The 13,553-nt window shown below is 38.8% G+C and overlaps 2 protein-coding genes across 3 annotated transcripts in view; both read left to right on the top strand.

The window, feature by feature from the left end:
- Positions 1-11,216, top strand: part of LOC308080271 (uncharacterized protein) — a 193,304-nt gene extending 182,088 nt beyond the window's left edge. The window contains exons 5-11 of the mRNA XM_080422064.1: positions 3,132-3,191; positions 3,497-3,656; positions 6,637-6,801; positions 7,056-7,232; positions 9,268-9,407; positions 9,552-9,658; positions 9,741-11,216. Coding sequence (XP_080278190.1) covers positions 3,132-3,191; positions 3,497-3,656; positions 6,637-6,801; positions 7,056-7,232; positions 9,268-9,407; positions 9,552-9,658; positions 9,741-9,873 — 942 coding nt within the window. The 3' untranslated portion in view covers positions 9,874-11,216. The remainder of the gene's footprint in view (positions 1-3,131; positions 3,192-3,496; positions 3,657-6,636; positions 6,802-7,055; positions 7,233-9,267; positions 9,408-9,551; positions 9,659-9,740) is intronic.
- Positions 11,217-12,089: 873 nt separating this feature from the next.
- LOC308080258 (NACHT, LRR and PYD domains-containing protein 3-like) overlaps positions 12,090-13,553 on the top strand; it is a 48,377-nt gene continuing 46,913 nt past the window's right edge. The window contains exons 1-2 of one of the 2 annotated variants that reach the window (XM_080422035.1): positions 12,090-12,197; positions 12,495-12,699. In XM_080422035.1, coding sequence (XP_080278161.1) covers positions 12,618-12,699 — 82 coding nt within the window. In that variant the 5' untranslated portion in view covers positions 12,090-12,197; positions 12,495-12,617. Of the gene's footprint in view, positions 12,198-12,494; positions 12,700-13,399; positions 13,529-13,553 lie in introns of those variants that run through there. The other variant, XM_080422036.1, reaches the window with a different exon arrangement.

Raw genomic sequence — 13,553 nt, 5'->3', positions numbered from 1 at the left:
CTTTCCTGCAGCAGTAAAATATTATTTAGAATGAATTCAGGATTCTCAGCAGCATAAAAGCAAACAAGTGTATATTGGTTAGTTTGGTATAATTTCTTTGATGTGTAAAAGTTTTTTTTTGTTTTTTTGTTGCTGCACAACTAGTAGCTGTACTTGCAGGACAGCTCTAAAACGATGAGAACGCCTCTCAGTGTTGTTGCTCTGTGTCTGGGGACGTTGTGTCTAAATGCTGCTGGTTGTGGCCTTCATTAGCCCTGGAAGTGCACTGTGAGTATGTAATGTCACTAAACTACCACATCACTCACTCAGGGATTTTGTTGCCTTCCATTTTCTAGCTGTGACAACTACACATGTAATTACTATAAAACCAAACATTGTAATAACAATATAATAATACCTCAGATTTAAATAGAGCTTTTCTAAGTATTCAAAGTAATCTCCAGGCTTGACTATTATTGCAACTCCCGCCTTGCTGGTCTGCTGCCTTGCTCAGTCAAACCCCTACAACTGATCCAGAATGCTTGTATCTTCAACCTCCCAAAGTCCCCCCACCCTGCGTTCCTTTCACTGGCTTCTGGTTGCTGCCCGCATCCAATGCAGAACACTGGTGATGACCTATAAGGCAATCAAGGGCATTGTCCTCCCTTGTCTTCAGGATATGATCCTTCGCTACACCCTTTCCTGCACTCTTACTGTAGATCAGCACAACACAGGATGTCTGTCTGTCCCTTCCCTTCAGCAGCCTGGCCAATGTTCCCAGTGTCCTAGACTCCCCCCTCAGTCACGACTGCAGATTCACCCCCCATTGTATGCTTCAGCCTGAAAACTCACCTCTTCATGCAGACTCAATTCAATTCAATTTACAAAGGACCGTTATTCGCATGAGAAAACATTTGCCAAAGCAAGTGTGAAACATAAAAACATGTAAACAAGTATGTACAATTCAAGGGAATACAGCATTGTGTAAACAGAGCTATGTCACAGACATATCTACAGTATGTCACCTACTAGCACTCCTCATCCCTTGAACCCCTTCTTGTCTTATTGTGCATTTTGCCAATAGGCCAAGGAAATAACTCTTGCTAATGTTTTTCTTTTTTATTAATTAATTGCTGTGTGTGTGTGGGGGGGGGGGGGGGGGGGGGTTTACAGAGAAACAAGGGAACTGGCCGTTTCACTCAAAAGTCTTCATAGTACAGTATGATGCAAATGGGTAACATTTCTGAGAAAACACAGCAGCAGATTCTCAGTATTTCAATCTTGTGTAGGTGGGTGTGAGAGGTGTGAAGCCTGCTCTGAGGACAAGGCTAAAACCACTAGCGCATGCAAGTGCATTACGCCCCAAAAACCTGCTATAGTTATTAGGTTCCATCTTAGAGTTTATCTATTTGTCATTATAATCCATATTTCTAAGTTTAATATAACAAATATATAGACTTGACTGAGTCTATTAGTTTATATGTTTAGCATCTCTGGATTTTTTTAAATTTACTACTGTACTCTAATAATGAATCAGCTATTTTCTTCTTTCTTAAGTTATGTTATTTAATTAAATGTGAGTTATTTCTTAATTTTTTAATACATTTATTTATTTATTTATTAGCAATCGTGTCTGTGTGTGTGTGTGTGTGTGTGTGTGTGTGTGTGTGTGTGTGTGTGTGTGCGTGTGCGTGCGTGCGCGCGCGCGGTCAGGGGTTGGTGGATCAGGGCGGTGTGGCTGAACATTTGCCACCTGCCCTCCTAAAAGTCGATGCAGGGCCCTGGCATCAGGATATCTTGGTGCTATCTGCCTCCTACCATATTTAGAGTTACAAGTTTTACAGGTAGGCCTATGTCTAATCACCCCATATCAGTGTCATATTGGGAATGAGCCTATATCACTTTGTAACACCTAGTTTATTTGTTTTTCCCTTTGAACTAAAATAAAATTTGAAGCATGATAAGAATTCCATTCAGGTCCGTCCTATAATTAACTCATATCGATATCATTATAGTATATTGAATTGTGTTTTATATATTTATGACTAAAGAAAGAAAGAAGGAAAAAGCAGTGCTTGCAGTCAGGGTGTCTAGCTTGACAGTAAATACAGTGGTGGGTTCTGTGATTCCTTAAGAACCTATTGTTCTTTTTATGAAATAATGAACTTGTCAGTTAAACTATTACTTCACAAAAGCATTACTCTTGTCTATTAACAAGTTTGAATGGAAAGAGTACACAATACATACTTTCAAGTTAACTGATGTTCAATATATTCTCATGAGCTTGGTTCAGTCTTTAACGTGTACTGTTAAAGTTGAAGATCAGAGCAGATCCTGTGTAATTTATTAAATAAAGCTTGGACTAGGAGATCTACTCTCTTTGCAGATCAATGGTACACAATGACATACAGTACATTTACCACACTGTATGGAATGATAACTGAAGTGCTGTATGCTCACTACAATACACTCTGTTGCCTGCATTGAGACAAAAGGTTTTATTGACCCATGATGTTCACTGTTATTTGTAACATCAATTAACATATACATTGCTAGTTATTATACCACAGTGTCGCCACTATCATGAACACAACTAAATTTAACTCATACTTTTTTTTTATCTCTTTGAGAATGACTTTATTGGTCAAATGTTTGAGGGTTCATCTACAGCAGTTGAGTTTCCCCTCCCAGCATTTCACATCTGAAAACCACAACTCTGTTTGTCACGTCATCACCACGTTTACCCATACATTCTGTGGTTAAGGGTCTATTGGTTGTTCTGCACTGTGTGTGTGTGTGTGTGTGTGTGTGTGTGTGTGTGTGTGTGTGTGTGTGTGTGTGTGTGTGTGTGTGTGTGTGTGTGTGTGTGTGTGTGTGTGTGTGTGTGTGTGTGTGTGTGTGTGTGTGTGTGTGTGTGTGTGTGTGTGTGTGTGTGTGTGTGTGTGTGTGCGTGCGTGCGTGCGTGCGTGCGTGCGTGCGTGCGTGCGTGCGTGCGTGCGTGCGTGCGTGCGTGCGTGCGTGCGTGCGTGCGTGCGTGCGTGCGTGCGTGCGTGCGTGCGTGCGTGCGTGCGTGCGTGCGTGCGTGCGTGCTCTGACTGTATGCATGCACCTGCATGCAAGTATGTCTAAGACTACTTGCTTTGGTTTGACAGTGTCAGAGACCTTTTTGCAACACTGAAGCCCAATGTAGGACAACAGAGATATCGGACAAAGTGAGTAAGATGACATTTAAAAATATGTTTAAATATTATTTAGGAATACAATGAATTATATTTTTGATCACTGAATTTATAATATTAATATGCACATTATTAACATATACTTTTACTAACCACTTAAATCCAATACTTAAATAACCAATCTACAATCTCGCAATGTTTTGCATTGCAATATGATGTGAGCTTTTTGATCTGCTATTTTCACCAAATGTTTGCTTATTATGTCAGGCCCAGAACAGGGACACTAGGGTTCACATGGTTAATTAACTTGAGTCACTTTGTTTGTGTCGTTCATTAAGATGTCTACAGATACTTCTGACAAGCCAGGCACATCAACACGTGTGAGGTCTGGTGGAGGAGTCAGGAGGGAGAGGCAGGAGGAGAGAGGAGAGGAGGAGAACGTGGAGAATGAAGGAGCAGACAATCTGAGAGACCACGGCTCTGGCTCACAGGATCAAGGTACACAGTAACACTCTTACAATGTTTCTCTCTTCTCACATCAATACTACAGCAGCTTGTCACATGGCAATCTCCTCTCATTTCGTGATGTGACATTTATTTATAATCATTTTAAAGTTATTTGTGGGGCTTTTTTGAGCCTGCAGTCAGAGAACAAAATTATCACCCACCAACTGCCATGTACATGTATGTCCTCTTTGTTGTTAAAAAAAAAAGAAATAGGAAAGAACCTCCTGATTTTTCCAACTTTGCATACAAGACATTTTCCTTAAAAAAAAAAAGCGATGCAGACGACAAGTATGTTCTTGTGTTTTGCGTTGCAACCTTCAATAGGAAGAAATAAGGGACCACAGGCCCACAAGTACTGTATACCAAGTCATGCAAAAGTGTAAATAACTTTATATATTAGTTAGAAATATGATAATAATTAATAGACATTTTGACAAAAGTATTATAAATGTAACTGTGTTGTTTCTTTTGCCTAATACAAATTTCAATCAATCAATCAATAGATAAGCCCTAAGATTGTTGACAGTTAACCCATTAAAAACTGATTCTTCTTTTGTAGCTGAACAGACATTTCTATGAAAAATACATGCCATTCAGCTGTATGACAGACTGGAAGGCTTAAGATAAAAATAAAAAAATAAATGAAGAATCTGAAGATGGATGGACTGAGGCCTAGTTTAACTAATGAAAAACAATTGTATACAAGTATTAGGGGTCCCTGCTTCATCTCTCTATAAGCTAAGCTTGGCCTGAAAACGGTTGAAAACCCCTAAATGTTTATGGATTATATAGGATAGCTGTATTTATTTAGCAGTTTTAAATTGTACATTGTGATAACTAAAGTATCTTAATTTTCAGCTCTGAAGGATTGATTGTTTGATTGAATACTTTATTAACAGTTTGCACAAACGAGGCATGGTGGCACAGATTTATAGAAAATAATGCTAAAAGGATAACCCTGATAAGCCTCTCAATTCATCGAGACATTTAAAGACAAACAATAATATACAATAATATGCAAAACATATATGAGTTGTAATAAGAAAGGTATTTACAGTAAACAGTTGGGGCGGGGGGAGGGGGGACATTTCCAGTGATAAGCTTAGATTTGTATGGGTTAATGTAGGATATAATTACTGTAAGCTACAGTTGGCAATATAAAATTAATTAAACAATATACTGTACTATGTCCGCCTTATGCTGGGAGTCTGAGGTATAAGTTAAAGGAATTGAGCTATGCCACTCTGTGTAGTCTGCTCTTTGCTGCTCGGTCAATGAACACAATTCTACAAACATTTTTTAATCTGAGAAACATACTTTTAAATACAAATATTGTTGTCAATTTTAAATGTACATCATACAATCGTACAAGGTTGATCTTATGATTTCCTAATCATGGTTATGATTACTATGGTTAGAATATAACAGATCTGTGTAATTGTGGTGCTCTTATCAGTACAAGATACAAAACATTATCCAATACAAATTTCAAATTTACTAAATAAGATAAGAGGCTTAAAGCTAGATCGCCATATATTTAGCTGACTGTCTCATCATGTCTGTTGACTGTTGCTTGCGTCGAGATATTTGAGACTAGCTCAGTAGCTAGAAGTATTACACAGATATTTGAGACTATGCTCTAGAAGTATTACACAGATATTTGAGACTATAGCTCTAGAAGTATTACACAGATATTTGAGACTATAGCTCTAGGAGTATTTCACAGATATTTGAGACTATAGGCTATAGTCTCAAATATCTGTGTAATATTTCTAGAGCTATAGTCTCAAATATCTGTGTAATACTTCTAGAGCTATAGTCTATAGCTCTAGAAGTATTACACAGATATTTGAGACTATAGCTCTAGAAGTATTTCACAGATATTTGAGACTAGCCAGTAGCTACAGTAGAAGTATTACACATGGTTTTTATTTTAAGTGACTGTATAGGTTGTGTCCAAGTGATGCTGCAGTGCTGTCAAACTTCATAGATTACTTTGACAGCAAGTATTATTTTAGTTTTATGATAATATGTTGGATTTGTGTTAAAGTGTATTTTCAGACATTTAATCTTTTTGAAATTAAAATAAATAAAAATTGTCCTGTCACACAAGAAATTGGCAGCTCCACTATAGTAACTCTAAAGACCCCCGAGGTGTCCTTGACCCCCTGTTGAAGACCCCTGGTCTAGATTATAGAGTTTTAAACATTTTCAACAGTAAAGGCTACAAAAAAGCATTTTAATGTTTGAGGTTGGTTCATTTCAACTTCATAGCAGCTGGCAGGGTTTGGGGATGGAATTGCAGTTTTCTAAGTCACTAGGATAAGTATAATTTCTTTTAACAGGACGTTCATGAAAGTCCTTGCGGGCTTGTTTCCAATGAGGGCCTGGGAGCAATTAGGGGTTAAGAGTCTTGCTCAGGGACAAATTTCATTTCATCGACACATATGCCGGCGTGGCCTGGAATCGTACCTGGGGGAACCAGGGCCTCTGGCTCCCTAGGCGGGCTCAATAACCACTCAGCTATGGCCCCCTACTAAATGATATTGTATTCTGATAGGATGCTGTCATTTGCAGGGTAGATTTTTCAAGCAAAAAGTTAAGTTGCTCTCTGGGTACAGTGTAGAGAGACAGGAAACACAGAGAGAGTAGGGGAGTGACCTGCAGGAAAGGATCCGCCCGAACCAGGGACTCGCTGACAGACATTAGAGCCCATGTGATATGTGCCCTAACTATTTACCCATGAGGAGAAAGTCACAATTGCGTATTGGGAAGACTAGATTCAACTAGATTATTGTACATCAGACATATGAATGTTTCTGCAGGAAGATGAAGGGGTTCTGAGTCTATTGCATCAAATCACTTAATTATATAATATTCACTCTGTATAATATTCACTCTGTGTTCTTTTAAATGAAATATTGAAACTGATCATATTAAAGTTGAGCTCTATTGTACTATTATCCTCCAGTTGTCCAAAGAGAACTCGTCCTCCAGAGAGAACTCACCATCCAGAGAGACCTCAACCTCCAGAGAGAACTCACCATCCAGATGAACATCGTCAGAGCGTGTGCAGTGATTCTCACATTGATGTTTGCTATATTTACAGTGAGAACCGTAGACAGGGCCATGGACTGTGAGTATCAGATGGTCAAAGATCAAATTAATGCACTAACAACAATTTAGTGTCTCACACCCACCCTTCTCAACCCCTTCCATGCTTCACTATTGATAGTATGTGGTTCACTAGTACTTTATTATACATGTTGAAACCTATTCACATAAAACACACCTGATCAGGAGCATTGAGTTTTTTTTTCTACACAGATGCGTGACCTCAGCATGAACAGTAAAAACTAATATCATCTCCTTTTGGTCATTAATTTGCAGGTAATCCAGCCAACTCCGAGTTACTATCCAACCTGACCCTCGAGAGGAACCAGTTCCAGACCAGACATGACAACGTGACCCTCGAAAGGAACCAGCTCCAGACCATACATGACAAACTGAACCTGAAGATACAGCAATTAGAACGTGAATTACACCAGTTTAAAAGAGGGACAGCAGGTGAGAGAGGTTACACATCTTTTTTGAAGGAATATTAATTAGTGTATTATTATTATTGTCCGTCCGTCCGTCCGTCCGTCCGTCCGTCCGTCCGTCCGTGTGTGTGTGTGTCCGTCCGTCTGTCAGCAGCTAATCTCTGGCACCGTTGGCTTGATCGCAGCAAAACTGTGCACACACACTCCCTGGATGCCAATTCAGAACCTCTGCCCCATTTTTCACATGGGCCTGTTATAGCGCCACCAGGAGGCCAATTTGTGCAAAACCCATTTTTTGGTATTATTCCTACAGATTGTATCCAAACATCATACAAATCAGTATCTCTTTAGTCATGTGATCAACCCGGATCTGTCCAATTTCCCAGATTCCATCCTCATTGGCTAAGGTTGGCCTCCAAAGTTTGCAGGATTGGTCCGTTTTGAACAAAATGCCTCAAATCATGAACGCAGCTTGCAATTTCCGTGAAATTTCACACGCACATTTCCATTAGGCCGAGGAAGAAATTCCACTTTAAAAAATTCAAATCTGCCTCATGGTGGCGCTATAACAGGCCGATTCGTGCTTTTACCAATAACTGCACCGATCTGTGTAAAACTTTGTTTGCACACTCTCTAGAGGCCAAGGAAAAACCTTTGCCCTGCATTTTTCACATTTGCCTTTTATAGCGCCACCAGGAGGCCGTCTAAAGTAAAATAATTTTTTTGATATTCAGATTTTACCCAAATTTCACGCAAATCGGTACACATGATCTCTAGTCATGTGATCAAGACGGATCTCTTTGATTTCTCATATTCCATCCTGATTGGCTAAGATTGACATCTAAACTTTGCAGGAGTGGACCGTTTTGAACAAAATGCAGCAAATCATGAACCCAGCGTCCGATTGCGGTAAAACTTTGCACACACATTCGCACTTCGTTGAGGAACAAATGCCACCCTTTTAAAATTGCCCTATTATAGCGCCACCAGGAGGCAGATTTTTGCAACACTTCTCTTTTTTAACACATTTTGTCCAAACATCATGCAAATCGGTACATATTATCTCTGTAGTCAAGTGATCAAGATGGTTCCGTCCGATTTTTCCTATTCCATCCTGATTGGCGAATTCCAAACATTGCTGGCCCACAACAACCTACCTGACCTGGCGGAGACCTGTGCTCCGAGGAGCACTTTTTCTAGTTATTATTATTATTATTGTTATTATTATCCAGTGTGTTTGTTAAATGTAGGGTTTTGTTGTTAAAAGGTTAAAACGTTATAGAGTGTTCGTTCAGTGACGAGGAGACTCCTGTTACTGAACAAACACTCTATAGTACTATCAGAATATAGAGGCATTTCATACTTATTTTAACAGAAAATATCACTTACCCAACCTTAGGCAATGCATGGTAAAGGACTCCTGTTATGTCATGTCAAGACAAGACACAAGGGGGCAGTGTTTAGCTTTGTGTCATGATTTTGATGAGCAGCAGAAAGACAGAATAGAATAGACAGTGGTGGAAAAAGTACTCATTTTCTTTACTTAAGTAAAAGTATCACTACTGCAATGTAGAAATACTTTGTTACAAGTAAAAGTCCGGAATTCAAAATTACTTGAGTAAAAGTAGAAAAGTATTGGTATCAAAATGTACTTAAAGTACCAAAAGTGAAAGTACTAAAATGACTAGTAACTAAAGTTTTCAAATAATTGTAGTGGAGTAAAAGTACAACATTTGCCTCTGAGATGTAGTGGAGTAGAAGTAAAAGTATTGGAAATTGGAAATACTCCAGTAAAGTACAAATACCTCGAAATTGTACTTAAGTACACTACTTAAGTAAATGTACTTAGTTACTTTCCACCACTGCATTTAGAGTTTATTAAATACTAATTAAACTTACAAATATCTTCTAAAAGAGATGCAGAAAAAACATTTGTACAATATATAACTAATTTCTATAGGTTTGCTCCTTCACTCATTATAACTACTCAGTCTACTCTGTGTTAATTGTATTATCAGTACAGTCAAACTCCATCACTAAAACTCTTGTTTGATGTTCAGTCAAGTGTTCCAGTGGATGGCAGACGTTTGGATGCAGCTGTTACTACAGATCTACTGAAAGGACAACTTGGGAGGAAAGCAGAGCACTATGTCTGAAGATGGGAGGACGTCTGGTGGTCATCAACAGTAAAGAAGAACAGGTGTGTGTTTTTTAAGTTCTGGGTTGGAATTATGCATGATTTATACTTAGTTGTGTGCTGGCATCGTACCAAAAAATAGAGAGAACACATCAAGACCTCAATTAAACTAAATTAATTATTGTTCAATTATTGACAAATCTTCAGGAATTCGTCAGAGAATTGAACCATGGGGGTGAAGAATCTTGGATTGGACTTCAAAAGACCACGGGTGACAAATGGACATGGGAGGATGGAGCCCCACTGACAACAGGGTGAGAAATGTTGATGTTTTTAATTGTAATTCTATTAAATCACAGTATGTGAGTGACTGAGTTGATGTTGTTTACCCTGCAGGAACTGGGCCAGTGGACAGCCTGTTGACTACGTTGCCTGGAACTGTGCAGTATACCAGCACAGCGAAGGAAAATGGGCTAATAAGTTTTGTTCAGATACATTACATACAACCAAGTGGATCTGTGAAAAGTGATGCACCTCTTAACTTCATTGATTAAAACTGCAGCTTACTGTTGCATTGTGTGTTGTGAAGTTAAATAGTTGTAATTACTAGTGCATATTAGACAAACTCAAAACGTTTTATTGTTCTGAAGTACAATCTGTTGTACCCCTTATTACATTAATACAAACTACCAACTAGTACTTACTGTAGCCTGGTTATTAGTATTTGCTTCATGGAAGCTGTTGATTTTTATACCATTAATTTGGAACTGAGGAACACACATAGTATAAGTCAGAATGCTGTTCATTGATTACGCCTCAACACCATTGTGTCCTCTGAGCTCAGAGACCCAGGATTCAACACCACGCTGTGCAACTGAATCCTGGACTTTTTAACAGACAAACCCCAGATCTCAATCTATGACTGTGTAGATGCCATTTAACAACATTTTACTTAATTGTATTCTATTTTGCAAAGCTATCTGTACTGCCTTTTCTATTCTTCTTTTGGCTTTTTTAAATTATCTTATCTCTGCCAGGGTCACCACCACCTCAAGCAGACATCCTACTGTAACTTTCTCCACCATAAAAAATAAGGAAGATAATGTATCATTCGTTTTAAAATTCGTTAAATAAATTTTAAAAATCGTTAAATTAAAATTCGTTTTAAAATCAATCACGTGTGAGCTTGGGGGAGTACTAGTAGTCTTACATGACATATGTGCATCTGGACTACTCTCCTACCGCATGGCAACAAGACACCATGTGCATTGGCCTTCAGTCAAGTTTTTGAGAATCATCGGACTTATCATTTGCAGATTTACTTGTGCACACTTGCAGTAGACCTTGCTGTTAGTAGTCACAGGTTTTTTTTGGACGGATGATACAAGGTTCATCTTGTAAGAGCATAAAAACAGAAAAAACACAATAGACTAATCATGTAGTAAAAGCAAATATACTATAAGTGTCTTTTGAGAAGTGATTTAAAAGACAGCACTGAACTTTCTAGCCTGATCTAGAGGTTGGGGCCCTGATGGCAAAGGTGTGATTGCCTTTGACAAGAGATGTCAGTTTAGAAGGTGAAATCATGCTTTATAGGGGATCTGTCAGGTTGCATCAGGATAGATTCAACATGTGTATAATCAGATGAAGATTTGTTTTGACATGTCTTTTTTAATCAAGATGGATGTATACTGTACTTACCAAGGTAGTTGGATCATTTGTATATTTCCTCAGCTTTTGTAGTGCAATGTTCTATTTCTACATACTGTATATGCATGTGATGTGCATTATTATTGTATGTGATGTGGGTACTGGCTATGTCATTTATACTTTTTCCTAACCTGCTGATATGATTGTACTCTTGATGTGGTATATATTTTAGGCCTATTTTGCTTCAAGTGTTACACTTTGTTCAATATCAAATGTATAGATTTAAAATGCAGAAAATGAATGAAAACGTGAAAAAGGACACCTGCAGAGTGATTGATGTTTTTTTTTAAACATCTCAATGGTGATGCTGAAATTCTGTTTAATTCGATTTGGAACCTCTTTGATTGTCAATGATTATCCAAACTCAGTCGTGTACAGTAACTAAGTACATTTACTCAAGTACTGTACTTAAGTACTATTTTGAGGTACTTTTACTTTACTGGAGTATTTCCAATTGTCTATGCTTTTACTCCACTACATCTCAGAGGCAAATATTGTACTTTTACTCCACTACAATTATTTGAAAACTTTAGTTACTAGTTACTTTGCAGATATAAAAGTATAATATAAAACATATTAACCACTTTAGTCCTATTTTATACCCAGGCTATTTGAAAATAGCCGATCTACAAGCTCACAACACATCGCATCGCGACGCGTTGTGAGCTTGTAGATCTGCTATTTTCAAACATTTAAATACTTTTACTCTTGGTACTTTAAGTACATTTTGATACCAATACTTTTCTACTTTTACTCAATTTTTATTCCGGACTTTTACTTGTAACAGAGTACTTCTACATTGCAGTATTGATACTTTAATTTACTTAAGTAAAACATTTGAGTACTTTTTCCACCACCATCCAAACTTGACAAATTAACTTTGGTTGTATGGTCATGTTGGTATGATTTTTCTGTTCTGGGTCGGTTTTTCATGTGATGTCACCCTTTCTCAAAGAACACCCAAACTGTTCTGGGGTGTTGTTTAGTGAGCACTTATTATTATGTCTTTGTTGCCGTCAGGCGTAGCAGAGAGGTTCTCTGTTAACTTCGCGTCACCAGGCTTTCCTCAGTACCTGTGGAAAGCCTGGTTTCTATTCCAAATTAAGCAGTGTGATCCGGTCTACAGCCCGCCTACTGTATCCGGTAATTTGCACACACACACACATACAAACACAACGTATCCGCTCTAGATCCAGAACTGATCCCAGATTCCCAGACACTAGGGAGGTGCTTCTTCTGCTCTGCTCACTGAAGCAATAAGGTCACATTAGGACACGTTACTTCTCACTTTTTAAATGACAATCGTGTTTGTTTTAGTGAGTTTTAACAACACGGTTGTCAACCTCCCAAATGATTCGTGATTTAACAAATATGTTTTCACTGTTCCAAACAACAGCGTTATTGCAGTAAACTGTGGTTAATTTGTTTTCTTTTTTTAAGGAAGAGGCGAGGTCTATCAAGAATTGAGACGGAATAGAACAAATCTCCACTCCGCCATTAACGGGTGTGTGGGTGTGGATGTGTTGTATTGTTGGTAGGCTGTGTTGATCGATGATTAGTTAGATGATCAACATGAAGGTTCTTCTCCTCAGAGCTTCATGGTTCGTCTGTCTGATGAGAGCAGCTGGATTCATCCTGACATCAGGTAGGAGAAGACACTTTAAAACATTTACAGCATGGACACACATAGCCCTGGTCCTCTCTAACGCTCTGCCACAAATAAACAAAACCACTTCGCTACTCACCGAAACAAAGGCTGTTTTGTGTTGTTGAAAGTCTATTCTCCATGGTGGGAAGCCTCTCAGCACCCCACCTTCTCTGTAAAATACACTTTTTGGGCAGAAAATAAAATGTGTCCGCCAGATGGAAATGATGTTATTTATTCCACTGCGCCCTCTACAGATCTAGTCAATGGTAATTTATATTGACCAGATGTGTAGAGGGCGCAGTGGAGTGGATACATTAATTTCCATCTGGCGGACATATTTTATTTTCTGCCCAAAAAGTGTATTATACAGAGAAGGTGGGGTCCTGAGAGGCTTCCCACCCTGGAGAATAGACTTTCAACAACACAAAACGGCCTTTGTTTAGGTGAGTGGCGAAGTGGTTTTGTCCCCTCGCAGGGCAGTGGAATTATTTGTCTATAAGCAAAGCCAAGCGCCTGGCAGCGCGTTAGAGAGAACTCGCTAACGCTCTGGACCAGGGCTAGGACACACCCTACTCATGTCATGTCCAAACTTTATATTGAATAAGTATGTCTGTGTTGATTTAACTGAGACTGTACATATTATGGAACCCCACTGGCCCGTGGATAGACATGCCGTCTGGTCCCCAGTAAGTAGAAGTATGCTGTTAGTGTCTCCACTAGGCTTTTTCTCGGCTGAAAACGCCTGGCAGGCTTCAGGAGACCGAGATGAAAATGTTTTAGCTCTCAGCAGCAGGCAGAGGAAAGCAAAGCGCCTTCCGAGTGCAAGGTAAATGCACAGCCAGTGGTGGAAA

This window comes from Gymnoscopelus braueri, assembly GCF_963280865.1.
Source record: "Gymnoscopelus braueri genome assembly, chromosome: 24".
In the NCBI taxonomy this organism is placed as follows: Eukaryota; Metazoa; Chordata; class Actinopteri; order Myctophiformes; family Myctophidae; genus Gymnoscopelus; species Gymnoscopelus braueri.
The sequence above is the reverse complement of the archived record's forward strand: the minus strand, read 5'-3'. Positions and strand labels throughout refer to the sequence as shown.